Source organism: Crotalus tigris, unplaced genomic scaffold, assembly GCF_016545835.1.
Source record: "Crotalus tigris isolate CLP2741 ecotype Arizona unplaced genomic scaffold, ASM1654583v1 scf7180000020943.996319, whole genome shotgun sequence".
NCBI classification, from domain to species: domain Eukaryota; kingdom Metazoa; phylum Chordata; class Lepidosauria; order Squamata; family Viperidae; genus Crotalus; species Crotalus tigris.
In genome coordinates, this window is record NW_024098271.1 from 895,324 (window position 1) to 909,394 (window position 14,071).

Here is a 14,071-nt window from a genome sequence, read left to right on the forward strand (position 1 = left end):
GTGAATGTAACTTCAGGCCCATATAGTTCAGAATTTTTATGAGCTGGATAGCGTAGTACAATATAGAGATATTTACTACTGTAGCCTTTTGAGTTCCCTTTGATAACTTCTTCTGTGGATATGGCATGAATCTGCTGGAGGAGGGAGCATATTAAAATTAAAATTAAAATAGACTTCTAGTTATCAAGTACTGTGTGGTTCTTTGCTGTATTCTAGATACTTACTATATAAATCTTACAGGCACCAGTGTGACTCAGTTAATCATCCTAGACATTGGATTCCTCGACCTGCCTGACTTATTTTTCATTCAGTAAGAATCTGGCATTCTTCAAAGCCAAACATCAGCCTCTAGTGCAGTGGTTCTCAACCTTTTTAATGCCGTGACCCCCAACTGGTCGTAAGTCGAGGACTACTCAACCGGTAGTAAGTCGAGGACTACTCAACTGGTGCAGCACCGTTTGCAGAATGGGACTTTTGGCAGGCTCAGCAGGGCAGAGACAGCCTGGACAATTCCTATTGGCTTTCAAAAGCCAATAGAATAAAAGGGAGTAGCACAGCTAAGGAAAAGGGGGAAAAAATGGCGGACTGCATTGTGTGGCGACCCCCGTGAAATGGTCGTTCGATCCCAAATGGGGTCCCGACCCACAGGTTGAGAACCACTGCTCTAGTGTAATATGTATCAGCAGATACATCTTTCTGCCTCATAGAAATCGCCTCCCTATCCCCACTCCCCCGGGATGTAAATAGTATCTAAAATGATTGGTGAGTTGGTGAATTTGTGACTGGTCATGCCAATCAAGGCAGCTATTTATTAAAAAAAACACCAAGTCTGTTACCGTAGCTTTTTAATGACTGGGTCTGTCGTATATTAAAAAATTAATGTTTTAATATGAAATCATTTTATTGTGATTACTTCTCAAAGTCAGATAAATATTTATGCTATAAAAATATAAATAGATTCTTCTCATTTCTTTATTTCATATTCTAGGTTAATGTCTGATTTACCTAAATTTGACAACGTGGATCTGAGGTCTTATGGTGATGAAGAGGAGGAACTATTATTGTATGTTTCATTTTATATTTACAATGATTTATAGAGTTGCTTGTCTGAGTGATTTTGGGCCAGTCACTCACTCTTAGCCCATCCCACCTCCTAGGGTTATTGTGAGGAAAATAGGAGAAGGAAGGTGTTTTACCTCCTATGTAAAACAAAAACATTTGCGAAGTTGAGTTTCATATGTAGGAAAAATCATAACATTAAACATTTTGTAATTGAAGATTTTTGTCCAAATATGTTAAATTCCTGTTTCCAAATTCCAATATGATCATGAATTCAAGTTTCTGAACATGAATTTAAATCAGATTGAGATTTTTTGAAAACTAATTCTATTTAGTTTATGTATTAAAAAGATAAGCAATAATCAGAGCTTGATCACTTATCTTCTAAGATTCTTAACTCTCTGTTTCTTTAGGTTGGAGGAAATTATGGCCATTAGTCATAGTCACTAGAGACAAATAGAGATAAAAAATCTATTTTAGTTGGAAAGAGATATGAGATATAATAAAACTTCCTCATACTAACGCATTTTGGAACTTCCTGTTGGATGACTGAACACTAAGAAGAATATGTGCTGTGGAGGAAGAGTTATGAGTTCTTAAAATGAAAAATGAAGAGCTGTGTGTATGTGAGAATTATATTACTCCGTATATGGATGCCACGGATAGCCAAGGAGTGAAAAGAATAAAATACTATGTCATGAAAGTTACTCCTATTATTTCTGTTTTAAGCAATAAGGTTTTCTTAAGATGTGTGTATGTGTGTATAGAAAATAGATTGTTCTTTTTCTACACACAATATTTCCTCTCTTTATTTTAGATCCCCACCAGCAGCACTTATGACTGTTCTTACCACTCAGGAAGATTTACTAGAAAACATCCTAGAATGCATTCCAGTTGGAGAATTTGCAGAAATTCAGCCAATGAGTGATGAGTTTTGCCTTATTTTAGGATATCTTCTTACCTGGAAATTAATTCTATCTTTCTTCAAAGGAGCTTCTTCCCAGGTAAATTATTTATTTTCTCCCCACCACCCTATGAATCGTTCAGATAGCAAGTCAGTTTGGTTAGAGCAGACATGTAAAACTCGCGACGTCACGTGATGTCACGTTTTGGGACGGTAAGAGTAGAAATCAAATCAAATAAAAGCATACTTTTAAATGAACCTTTCTCTATTCCATTTACTTCATGGTCTGTGGAAGCAGGGCTTAGAGGCATTTTCCAGTAAGAATTCTTATTTTATTAAAATGTTTCATAATTCATGGGAATTATTTTACATGTTATTTTTCCTCCAGCTTCGAGCTCTTTATTCACAATACCTTCGAAGAACTAAGAGTTTGAATAAACTATTGTATCACTTGTTCAGGCTTATGCCGGAAAACCCAACTTTTCCTGGATCAACATCAGAACTTTTACATAAAGATATAAAAACATATTTTACTGAAGAACTTGATTTAGATATCAAAGGCAAGTCAGAATATTCTTAATGTTTCTGTATTTCATTATTTGAGTTGTTTTTTTTTTTTGTTTCGTTTTGTTAGGACTCCTCTGGGCTAGTTATTGACCTCTAAAATATTGTCCTATTTTCAGATGGTTTCATGGCAGAACAAAAACCTCCTAAAATATCCTTATTTTATATTGCAGTAATTCACAATCATCACAAAATGGCTGACGCTCTGTGCTGAATAGGTCCCATTTAAAGCTCAATAAATTTTGGTTATACCAAGATGTGCATTTTTTTGACTTACCAATCTTTACAGTGTTTTTATAGATTTTTTTTCCCTTTGAAATTCCAAGCTGAAAGAATATGTGCATGCTTCTGTATGGTCACCATCCCATTTTAAAAGAGAAATCTGGGATGATTACCCACAAGCTTTTTCTTTTTAATGGTCAATGCAGAGAAAAATTGAGATGAATAAGTAGCCAAAACTGTCTGTGAATGATTGTGAGGCATTTCACTTAATAATTCAAGTAAGAATGTATACTAATTTACTCACATTACTAAGAAATAGAAATATTGTAACTGAAAATATGAAACTCCAGCACTTTTTAAACTGGCTTTATTTCTATTTTTTTTCCATTTGTTCTATAGACACACAAGCAATGTCCTCACACATTCCACATTTGGCTTGTACTGTCTATTGTATGACCTTAAAAGATTTGCCAGCTATGGTTCGTCTTTGGTGGAACAGCTGTGAGAAGCGAGTCTTCAACATTGTAGATAAATTTACAAGCAAATATGTTAGTGGTATACTGTCTTCCCAAGAAATATCTTCTGTACAGACCAGTACCCAGTTGTTTAATGGCATGATGGTTTGTATCATTATCTTTTTATTATCTCTGTGTATGTATTTGTGTGCAGTTCATTGTGTGCTATACATGATTAAATGCAGTGATACAACTGTCTGAGAGTTGATTGGAAGCACTGGCACTGAGGTGATTTTAGGGTTCTCAAAAAATGCAGTGAAATCATCTGCAATCTAAGCATTCTTCTATGAAGCATTTCTGTTCTAAAAAGTACCTAAGTTGTTTACATTAGTAAATAAATGTTGCCTCTGGGGATGTTTTGTGGAAGACAATTTTTCTCTGATGGGTGGGGGCACAACCTAGATCCTGCGAATATAGTTTTGCTCACCCGCCACTCACCTCCAGCTGTGCAGCCCAGTTCCTAACAGGTCACAGATCAGTACTGGTCTACAGCCCAGGGTTGGGGACCCCTGCCTTAGAATATATGCAGAAATCTAGCTATTGTTGAATGGTGCTACTCCGTCAAATAATGGCCTATCTTGTAAAAATTTAAGATGACAATAAAATTCCACATATACCTACAGTATTTGGGATTATTTGATGTGTGCTCTATTAAATATCTAGATGTAATTAAAACAAAGTAAAAAAGTGTATTAGTTAGAGCCTACAATTAGTTATAAGAAATATGAAGTTATGATTACCAAGCATATGAATTATGCTGATTTTTCTTCAAGTTAAGCATAACAATATAGAATCCATATTTTTAAAAAACTCTTCAATATAGCATTTATATAAGTATCTATCTTGTGAATGTAAGAATATTAATTTGTTAGACTTAATCTGTTTTACCATTTGTATAGATTTGTGTTCTAAACAAAGTCTAATGTTATACTCAGATTATTAATTAAAATACTGAATTGTGCATATTGTGGAATAGATAGTATAATCTATTAATACTAATTCAGCCTTATTTAACCCAGTTTGAGCATCTTTAGGTAGAAAGAGGTTTAGTGTGCTATACTATTATAAACATGATTTTTATTGTTGCTTAAAATAAAATTTGAAAAAAAAAATCACCTACAGGTTGTCCTCACTTAATAACATTTTCTTTAGCAACTCTTCAAAATTATGACAACACAAATGAATGGCAATTTTGACTGGTCCTTGGAGTTAGTTATTGCAACGCCGCTTGTGGTATGATCAATATTTTGTCAGTTGGTGGGACACCTTGACCGCAGTGTGCATTTCAACTCCCCTTGCCTGTCTCTTCCATCTCTGCCCTTTTAGTTGTGCTACACTCCCACCTGCTCCTGCCAAGCTTTGCCCTTTTCTTCCTCCTCTTCTTGCTGCTGCTAAGGCATGCCCAGTCAAGGCAAGTGCTGGGTGTTGCATGGCCTCCATGAAACCTTGTAAGGCCTCAGGAAGGCAACACAAGGGTTAACAACTGCCTCAGCTGGGCAGAAGGCAGTGGTAGGGGGCAGTAGAAGTCAGGGCAACCAAAAGGACAGAGATGGGGTAGAAGATAGATGTTGAAGTGGAGGTCAGATAGGCTGGGAAAATGTGAGATCTTTGTCAGCTGGAACTGCCATCATTAAATGATAGGGTAATGTGATGTTTCATCTAATGACTGCTTTGCTTAGTGATGGAAATTTCGCTTCCAATTCAGTTCGTTAAGCTAGGTCTTAAAAGTAAACAGTGGGATTGAAACATTATTGCTATAATAAATGATTAATATTTTTGTTTTTACAGGTAAAAGCTCGATCTGCTACTCGAGAAGTCATTGCTACTTACTCAGTTGATGATATATTCATTGAACTGATTATACAGCTTCCCCCAAATTATCCTTTGGGCTCTATAGCTGTAGAGAGTGGGAAAAGGGTTGGTGTAGCAGTTCAGCAATGGCGCAATTGGATGCTGCAGCTTAGCACTTATCTCACTCATCAGGTACTTTTTCATGTACAGTCTTGAATTAAGATCTGCTCTAAATAACAGGTACCTGAAGTACTTGAAAGGAAAAAAATTATCTGGGACTCATAGCAGTACTTTTGGCCAGTTTATAAAGCAGTTGCATTCTTCCCAGATCACTTAACTGATCTCCAATGCTGCAACAGTGTCCCAGAAAAATATATAGTAGATCAAACTGATTATTCAACTCATCAACACTAAATAAAAGCCTTACTGTATATTATTATATACTGCATTGTGAATTATATTACATGCATTTACAGGAAATTGTAAAAAATAAGATGGAAAATTAGGATAAGTTTCACTGAATGGTGATATTGTACAAAGCTGAAATGCATTATTTCCCCAACAGAATGGAAGCATTATGGAAGGGCTAGCATTGTGGAAAAACAATGTGGATAAACGATTTGAGGGTGTTGAAGATTGTATGATCTGTTTCTCAGTTATACATGGTTCCAACTACTCCCTTCCCAAAAAAGCTTGCAGAACATGCAAGAAAAAATTCCATTCAGCCTGTCTGGTAAGTATCTTGACTAGTAATATTTCTGAAGGAAAACACGTCTGAAATTTATATGGCTTTAATGCTACTAGTACACATATGAACATTAAATAAAAAGCTTAAAATATTTTATTGTTAATTTTGTAAAGGGAGCTCTTAAGCCAATTATGGGATTCTTTAAATTGAAGTGATTTGCTGTTTTCAGAGGAGCAATAGAAGTTTTTATTTTTCAGGGTTTTTTTATGCCTTCGATGTTCATCAGAGCTTACAGGAAACTGGCTTGTGAAAGAATAGCTTTCATGGAATAGCCTAGTATTGTTGGCTACTGAATATTTAACTTTAGAGGTAGATTTAAAGATGCCATAAAGTATTTAATCTTGACTGGGTAGTGTTTAATTGTAAATAGTAATTACTAGACTATTTTTAATATTTGCTTTTTGAATTCCTCTAGTACAAATGGTTTACATCTAGCAACAAATCTACTTGCCCTCTTTGTCGAGAGAATTTCTTCTGATACACATTTTTCTGCTTCAGTGAGCCTAAAGAAGCAATTGAAAACCATCATACTTGGACTGAGCAGTAAAACCTTAATTTCTTCACCTACAATAAAAAAATTCAAACAATTGATCATTTATTAGTGTTATTTACTATCTCTGCATTAAAATATTCAGACGCGAAATGTAGAAATGGGTGACGTGTAACAGTTTTTGATTTCTGGCTATGTACTGTTTCTTGTCTTACATAAGAAAACTGTTAAGGTTGAAAGATTTTTAGCAGCATGCAGAGCAATTTAATAGTTTGCTCAGTTAGAGATCACGATTAGAATTGGTAATAAGGATTCAAAATGAAAGGGATATATGCACACTTGAGATACTCACATATGCATCTGTGGTACTGATTCTTAAACTGTGTATTAGATTTGAGGTAGCGGCAAACAATATTGTGAGCCAACTAGTGCAGCTTATAGTAGTTGCCAGTACAGTAGTAGGGACTAGTGGTGTGCAAAAGATTCTGAATTTAAACTTCAAGTTTGAAACAGCTGTTCCAACTATATTTTAAGTATTCTGACTATCTAATAATATTCTAAACCTGAAATATTTATTGTGAAATTGTAATAACTATTTCAAACTTAAAACAATTGTTTTTACTTAAACATTTACCTTGCAGCTGCTTGTTCTTATTTCTACCAAGCCAATGTAGAATACCTATAAGAATTCTAAATTTGAAACATTTTTTGTAAGGTTGAAGAAGCTATTTCAAGCTTGAAACAGCTATTTTTACTTAAACTCTGCTTGCCCCGAAGTCAGACTATGCAACAGAAACAAGAGAATTACTTCAATGCTAAATTCATCATTCAGGATCTCTGAAACTCAAGATGGTAAAAAGAAGCAATTTAGGACAACAGCCACAATCTCTCTCCTAATTATTTGTATGTAGGATTGTAACAATGTAACAATGTTTCCACTTTTATAAATTTATTGTCAAAATTTTGATTACATACGGAAATATGCATATTTTTGAATTAAGATAATATGCTAATGTATACTTGTTGACAGCAGTTAGAATTTAATTGTAATTAAATGTAGCAAATTAATCTAAGATAGTATTTTAAAGCAAAGAGTGTACTATATGAAGATTCCTCCAAAAACCAGCTTCAGGATTTGTAGAATTTCAATACTGAAAGATACTCCCTTCCTGCTTGTCTGGAAATTACTTTATTGCCATTTAAACCACATTCCTGCAATATTTTAATAATTTCATCTGCAATTTAAAACAAGAGATTATTATTCAGTTTAGAAATAACAACTGACTTTACTGCTAACCTAACTGAATCTTGGGGAACAAAATGACAGTACATTGGAGCCATTTCCATGTATTTTATCTTTATATAATAAAAGGAAACTTAGCCTATTTCTTTAGATCCCAGTATCCTGTGCTGGCCACAATTCTGCATTCAATGCAGGTTAAATAAGTTAATCTGCCCAATATATAAATGTCAGAAAAATAGTCCCTGTGCTTCATTTCATTTTCTTTATAATTTGTCTCTACATTTGAAAGAGCATCTATGTCAGTGGTGGCGAACCTATGGCACAGGTGCCAGAGGCAGCACTCAGAGCCCTCTCTGTGGGCACGCGCGCAGTCACCCCAGTCCTAGGCCTTCAGCTGGGTTTTATAAAACCTTTTCACTTTAGGCCTCTACTACCGTGTGCAAAAAAAAAAAAAAAAAAAGGTTCAGTCAATTTCAACTTCTCGCAGGGAAAAAAAGATCTTGCAAAGTTGGAACTGATTGATTGAACTTTTTAGTCCCACCCAGTCTGCCGTTACCACCGCAGCCATGCCCACCCAATGGGCCACGCCCAGCCAATGGGCCACACCCACCCGGCACTTGATGATGCGTAAGTGGGTTTTGGGTTGCAGTTTGGGCACTCAATCTCTAAAACAGTGATGGCAAACCTTTTAGAGACCAAGTGCCCAAACTGCAATCCAAAACCCACTTATGCATTGTCGATTGCTGGGTGGGTGTGGCCCATTGGCTGGGTGTGGCCCATTGGGGGTGTGTGGCCCATTGGGTGGGCATGGCTGTGGTAACTGAGGTGGCGCAGCAGTTAGAGTGCAGTACTGCAGGCCACTTTAGCTGACTGTGTTCAGCAGGTCAGCGGTTCAAATCTCACCGGCTCAAGGTTGACTCAGCTTTCCATCCTTCCGGGGTAGGTAAAAGGAGGACCCAGATTGTTGGGGGCAATGTAAATATATATATACATTGCTTACTGGCGTACACCGCTTAGAGAGTGCTTGCACTTAAAGCGGTATATAAGTCTCATAAATAAATAAACGGCAGACTGGGTGGGACTAAAAAGTTCAATCAATCAATTCCAACTTTGCAAGATCTTTTTTTTTCCCGCGTGAAGTTGAAATTGACTGAACCTTTTTTTTTTTTTTTTTGCACATGACAGCGGAGGCCTAAAGCGAACAGGTTTTATAAAACCCAGTTGAAGGCCTAGGACTGGCGCGATGGCACGTGTTTCCCCCAGAGAGAGCTCTGAGTGCTGCCTCTGGCACCCATGCCATAGGTTTGCCACCACTGCTCTAAAAGGTTCGCCATCGCTGATCTATGTTCTTTTGTTAATGGTATTTAATAGCAACATAATAATATAATAATAAAGCTTAGACCTGCATTTACTACAATCAAATTTGAAATAGAATTTTTACCCAGGACTCAAAGATTTTACGTAACTATTAAAAAGTATTTTGCATGATAATCAACCACCACAATATTTAAGAAGAAATTGAGATATGGCTACCTGGATTATTTTCTTTAATTGTAACTAAATAAAACATTCCTCTTGTTGATAGTAAGTCTGACACAAGTGGAAACAGTCTATCCATAACCTCTCTGCCATTTTTACCTCCAGCCCAGGCTGCCTCTATTCCATGAGTTTGTATCTAGAACAAATAAAATATGGAAAATTGAACTGAAAGATTGTCATACAGAAGACAGGATAGACCTGTTCTAAGTTATTTCAGAAGAAATAATGCATATTTCTATTGGGCATTACACATGCTTAAGAATTGTTCTGCAGTTCTTGTTCTATGTTTCTTGGGAAGCAATAGATTCTTCTTTGGTTGTCAGATGCTGCAATATTGGATTTCTTCAATGGACAGGGAGATAGATTAGGTCATCTCCAAGATATAGTCAATGATTATATTCTATGCCTCTATGGAATTGGGATTAAACCACAAATATCAAGAGAAGATGTAGAAACAAGAAAAACCGTAAGTGAAGGATGAAATGTTCTATTTATAAGTAACAGTTTAGAAATATAAAAACTAGGGTGTGAAAAAATCAATTTCCAACTCATTGAATTTTTTCAATACTAGTGATACTTTACAGAAGCTATACATTGTTACAATTGGTAAATTGTTAATTGGTATTCTTAAATCTCATGATCATACCTCAGCAGAAGGAGTTACCACGTAAGGTGGGTTAAATAACAGCAAATCAACTTTTCCATGTAATCGTGTGAACAATCCTGTTACCTAAACATAAATAAAAACATTAACATTTATGTAACACATACGATTATTCAGATTCACTACAAAAGATATTGAAAGTTACAGGTTCCTTCTTACAGAAGAAACAAAGGAAGAAAGTGAAAAGCAGGTATTGGTGAGATAGCACCATATTTTGCCAAAAATATAAAAGCTAATGCAAGATAATCTTATTCCCATATTATTTCTACCAGTGCTTATTCCAGGAAAACCAGAATACTAAAAATATATTTATTCAATACCTGCTTTCTGGTTTTTAAGTTTCATATTATAATTAAAATCTATCATCCAGGCTATGAAAATTGGTTTATCATACATTATATAATGGGTAAAGGAGCCTGCATGTTATATTGTATAATAACTTTTGTCTTGCATTCCCATGCTTCAGATTGCTCTACTGCTAAGATGTTCATCACCAAAGCTTTTGTATGTTTTTGCTAGTCACTCATTCTACACGCAAGCTAAAATACACTGAGGTACCAAGTGCCACTAACATTATTCAAACTAACACCTGAAAAAAATATCAGAGCAGGGCAGATCACATCTTGTGTCATGAAATCAGCTGACTGGTACACAGGCAAGCAGAAGAGCTCCATCACTTCTAGACATACTTGTTATAATAGCCATTCTTACCCTAAAATTTAACATATACAACGTTTGAAAATTAATAACATTTTAAAATTTGCTGACCAAAACAATCAATTACAATTTACGTCTTACCAGGTCAGTAATTACTGGCTGAATGTGAACACTATTTTGTCTAGCTGTCTCTGCTGTGCATAGACCAGCCACAGGGTTGATATCAGTACACCTGTATGCACAAAATTACATTTTAGTAAACAGAAGCTATCTTTGTTTACCTTAGAAAATAATTGGTCAGATATAATTTAGGTATTTGATTGCACTGCCATCCATAGATGCCCCTGGTTTCATGAAATATGTAAGTCCTTGGTTAACAACCACTTGTTCAGTGATCATTTTATGACAGCCGTAAACAAATGGAAATTATGACTGATCCTCAAAGTTCCAGTCATCTGGAACTTGTAAATCTTGATTCAGAGTAATGTCGTTTTTGTGCTGTACCTTAAATGTACATGTGACTGCATGTAGGAAAGTGCTACTGTATACATATTGAGGACACATTAAAGCAGATAAATATTGGTTTCTAAAACAATAGTGAAATACAAGCAACAGTTCTGAACTGAGCCATTATCTTGTGGAACTGTCAGATATACTGAAATCGTATTTCTTTTACCTAATTGTATTTCTTTTACCTAATGTTTTTACTCAGTGAAGAATTATATCATTGACATAATCTAAATTTATATATAATAATAGCTCATATTCACATCCCAAAGACTATGCTACATTATTTAACTAACAAAAATTATGCATCAGAAGCACCCTATTTCTTGCTTACCTTGTATAACTTAAATGGCATATAAATACTTACATGTAAAATGCTTTGGATCCAACAATTGAAGCTAAAAAAGTTGAAACTACTCCAGATCCAGATCCTACTTCAAGGCATATATCGATGCTAAACAAATGCAAAAATAATAGTTTACAGAGATTAAAATGAAAACTACAATGTTATATAAAAACATACATGGTTTAATGTATACATTTCTGAACTATCCGTTTTCAAATTATAAATTAGATCCAGCAGCCAGTGAGCAATGTCAATTATAAGTTTAATAAATGTAATCTGTAACTATAAAATAATTGCAAGATCCAATATGGGCCGGTCATCCTCTGGTCCTAGTGACCGACCCAGATTGGATCTTGCAACATTATCCTGGGACATGTCTATTTGCCTTCATTTGTAAAAAAAAAAAAATCATTGCCATAATTGTAATTTAAATTAAATAATTGTATTTGTACGCTTCCCAAAGCTGTTCAGTGTTAGGTGGCATCCAACTTTAATAAATTATTGCTATTATTTCTATTATTCAACTTTGCTGATTTCTCAGACTGATAAAATTCTACCTGCAATGTGATTTTATATATCAATAAGGAAACATTTTATATTTACAAGTAACCTAAGTCTAGAGGCTTTATAGATTTTATTCTATTTATGTCTGGTTTTTGCTTGTTATGTTAATATTCCAGAGATGCTTATTTGCCTTATTCTTAGTCATGGCAGGTGGAATTCTAGCAACACACACACACACACACAATCTTTATAAGATTTATTTGAACTCTTCCCAGCAAAAAAATCTTTTCTATCACTTGAATGCAATGATGGCCAAATCATTCTTCTGCAACAGAACAGAATGCAGTATGTGGATGATATTTGCAGGATACTGTTTTAGAAAACAGAAACAGTTAACAGGCCACAACTTACGTTACCAGAAAGTTTATACATTATGGTGAGTTGTATGATGTTATTTAATAGATTATAAAAAGATGAAATCTCCGCTGAAGTGAATTTGATTCCTGATTACATGTAGCTTCTTGCCACTGTCTTTGTCCAGAAAGAGTCTTTCCCCACTTCCACTTTTCTGTCAAGCCCTGCCCTTTCCTGATAGTTTCCCTGTCAAATATTAACCCTGACAAACCCTACTTAAGCTTTTCAAGATCAAGATCAGTCAATAACTGGGTGATCAATTTAATCTTTTAATCGTCTCATATATGAGGAGTAGTAGCTTAATTCTCCCATTTCTTAGCTGTATAAAGCTTATCCAATGTGCCCCATGGATCTTCTGCACACCTCAGGCCAAGTTTAATCTAGGCCAGGGGTAGTCAACCTTGGCTCTTGTATGACTCGTGGACTTCAATTCCCAGAAATCCTGAGCCAGAAGTCCACGAGTCATACAAGAGCCAAGGTTGACTACCCCTGATCTAGGCCATATAATTGCAAATGCACCGTAGATGTTTCCTATCGTGCCATTGCCCGCCCGCAGTCCCCGAACTCTTCTCGGGCTTGCGCAGCCCCACTGATCGGCGCCTCACCCGGCGCTTTTCAGAGCCTCGGCATCCTGCTCCAGGGCGTCGAGCAGCAAGTAAGTGTCTTCGGCGGGCTCATAAACAGCGCTGAAGGGACCCTCTGGACCCACGTGCTGGTGCCGCGGGGTTGGGAACATCGCCGCCGCGGTTCTTATCCTGGACACGAAGAGATAAGCCTGTAGCAGCCATAGACCTGCCCCCCCCCCCCAATAAATAAATAAATAAATATCTTTATTCACAGCGTCGCTTTCAACGCGGGCGAGAGAAACAAGGAAAAGCCAGCCCTTCGCTCCTTTTACGCCTGCGCTCAGTCAGAAACGCCCAATGATCGAGGCAGAGAAACTAAAGCCCGCCCCTTCCAAGGAATAATAGCTTCCGATTCGTCGGTCTTAGAGACGGAAAGGTTGCGTGCGGTGAGTATCTGCTGTTATTTGCTAATATGCCGTTATTATTTTTTTATAAATAACTAAAAGCGGCAAATATACCAACAACACATTGTGATGGGTTGGTCTGAGAGAGAATCCCTGGCAGGTCCTTCCAAGATATGGTCAGCACAAACTGCTAGCGCAGGAGAACCATGAAAAATGTGGCTATTTCCCCAAGCACTGGGACCAGGATCTTAATGCAACTCTAGTGTGCTGATGTGTCTGTTACATTGCTACTGCTGTTTATTTAGGATCCTTGAAATTTTTTTTTGTGTGTAATGGATTGTGAAGTTTGGTGGGATTTTTTTTTTTTTTTTTGTATTTTTATTCAACGTCCGGCATGCTTTTGACAAGTGGATGGCCTTATAAATATGTTTAATAAATAGTAAACAAACCCAAGCACAACAAACACACACACAAAATATTAAAGTGTTTAAACATAAGAATAGAACAAGGAAATAAAATATATTGTAATCCAAATTTATAAATAGCTCTGGTAAAGTCTTGCTCAAATATTGAAAAAGACAAAAGTCTTTCAGATGATTGCATAATTGTTGGGAATGGTTTTCTTCTAGCCTTATGTTAGTTTTTTTAATGATAAAAGTGCACAACATCCATTTATTATCCTTCCAACACGAAATAAATGGTACTGCTACAAAACTTTGATATCCTGTACTATATAGTTGCCAAAAATGAGTATGAATCTTTCAGATTGCTTTCCAGGAAAAAAAATAACTTCAGCAAAGACATATACATTAATTTTAAATTAACCCACGTCCTCTGCAGATTATTTGAAAGTTATACTAGCCAAGAATAATACCTGTTTTATATTCTTGTGTATGACAACTGTATGACAATGTTTCTCCATTATAATGGAAAT

General features: G+C 35.9%; 2 protein-coding genes across 3 annotated transcripts in view; one reads left to right on the forward strand and one right to left on the reverse strand.

Moving 5' to 3' along the window:
* Positions 1-6,394, forward strand: part of LTN1 (listerin E3 ubiquitin protein ligase 1) — a 28,564-nt gene extending 22,170 nt beyond the window's left edge. Inside the window, exons 24-30 of the mRNA XM_039368890.1 lie at positions 989-1,063; positions 1,877-2,063; positions 2,352-2,523; positions 3,149-3,369; positions 5,053-5,247; positions 5,621-5,788; positions 6,219-6,394. Of these exons, the coding sequence (XP_039224824.1) occupies positions 989-1,063; positions 1,877-2,063; positions 2,352-2,523; positions 3,149-3,369; positions 5,053-5,247; positions 5,621-5,788; positions 6,219-6,281 (1,081 nt within the window). The 3' untranslated portion in view covers positions 6,282-6,394. The remainder of the gene's footprint in view (positions 1-988; positions 1,064-1,876; positions 2,064-2,351; positions 2,524-3,148; positions 3,370-5,052; positions 5,248-5,620; positions 5,789-6,218) is intronic.
* Positions 6,395-7,225: 831 nt separating this feature from the next.
* On the reverse strand, positions 7,226-13,049 carry N6AMT1 (N-6 adenine-specific DNA methyltransferase 1). Of its 2 annotated transcripts, none has more exons than XM_039368892.1 (6): positions 12,773-13,049; positions 11,271-11,357; positions 10,538-10,628; positions 9,722-9,805; positions 9,175-9,211; positions 7,226-7,528 (listed from the first exon to the last, which is right to left on the reverse strand). In XM_039368892.1, exons 1-6 carry the CDS (start codon positions 12,901-12,903, stop codon positions 7,422-7,424), a joined length of 537 nt encoding a protein of 178 aa, XP_039224826.1. In that variant the 5' UTR covers positions 12,904-13,049; the 3' UTR covers positions 7,226-7,421. The 2 variants fall into 2 exon arrangements, with proteins under 2 accessions (XP_039224826.1, XP_039224825.1); XM_039368891.1 differs by having other exon boundaries at positions 9,070-9,211; positions 12,773-13,046.
* Positions 13,050-14,071: the final 1,022 nt, after the last annotated feature.

Excerpts from the sequence above, each read along its gene's own strand:
- N6AMT1 (XM_039368891.1), bottom strand. The coding sequence starts at position 12,903 with ATGTTCCCAACCCCGCGGCACCAGCACGTGGGTCCAGAGGGTCCCTTC. Across the intron at positions 11,358-12,772 it reads GAGGCTCTGAAAAGCGCCGG|CATCGATATATGCCTTGAAG; the intron begins GTGAGGCGCCGA and ends GCATTTGTTTAG. Across the intron at positions 9,212-9,721 it reads TGGTAACTCCTTCTGCTGAG|ATACAAACTCATGGAATAGA; the intron begins GTATGATCATGA and ends TATTTGTTCTAG.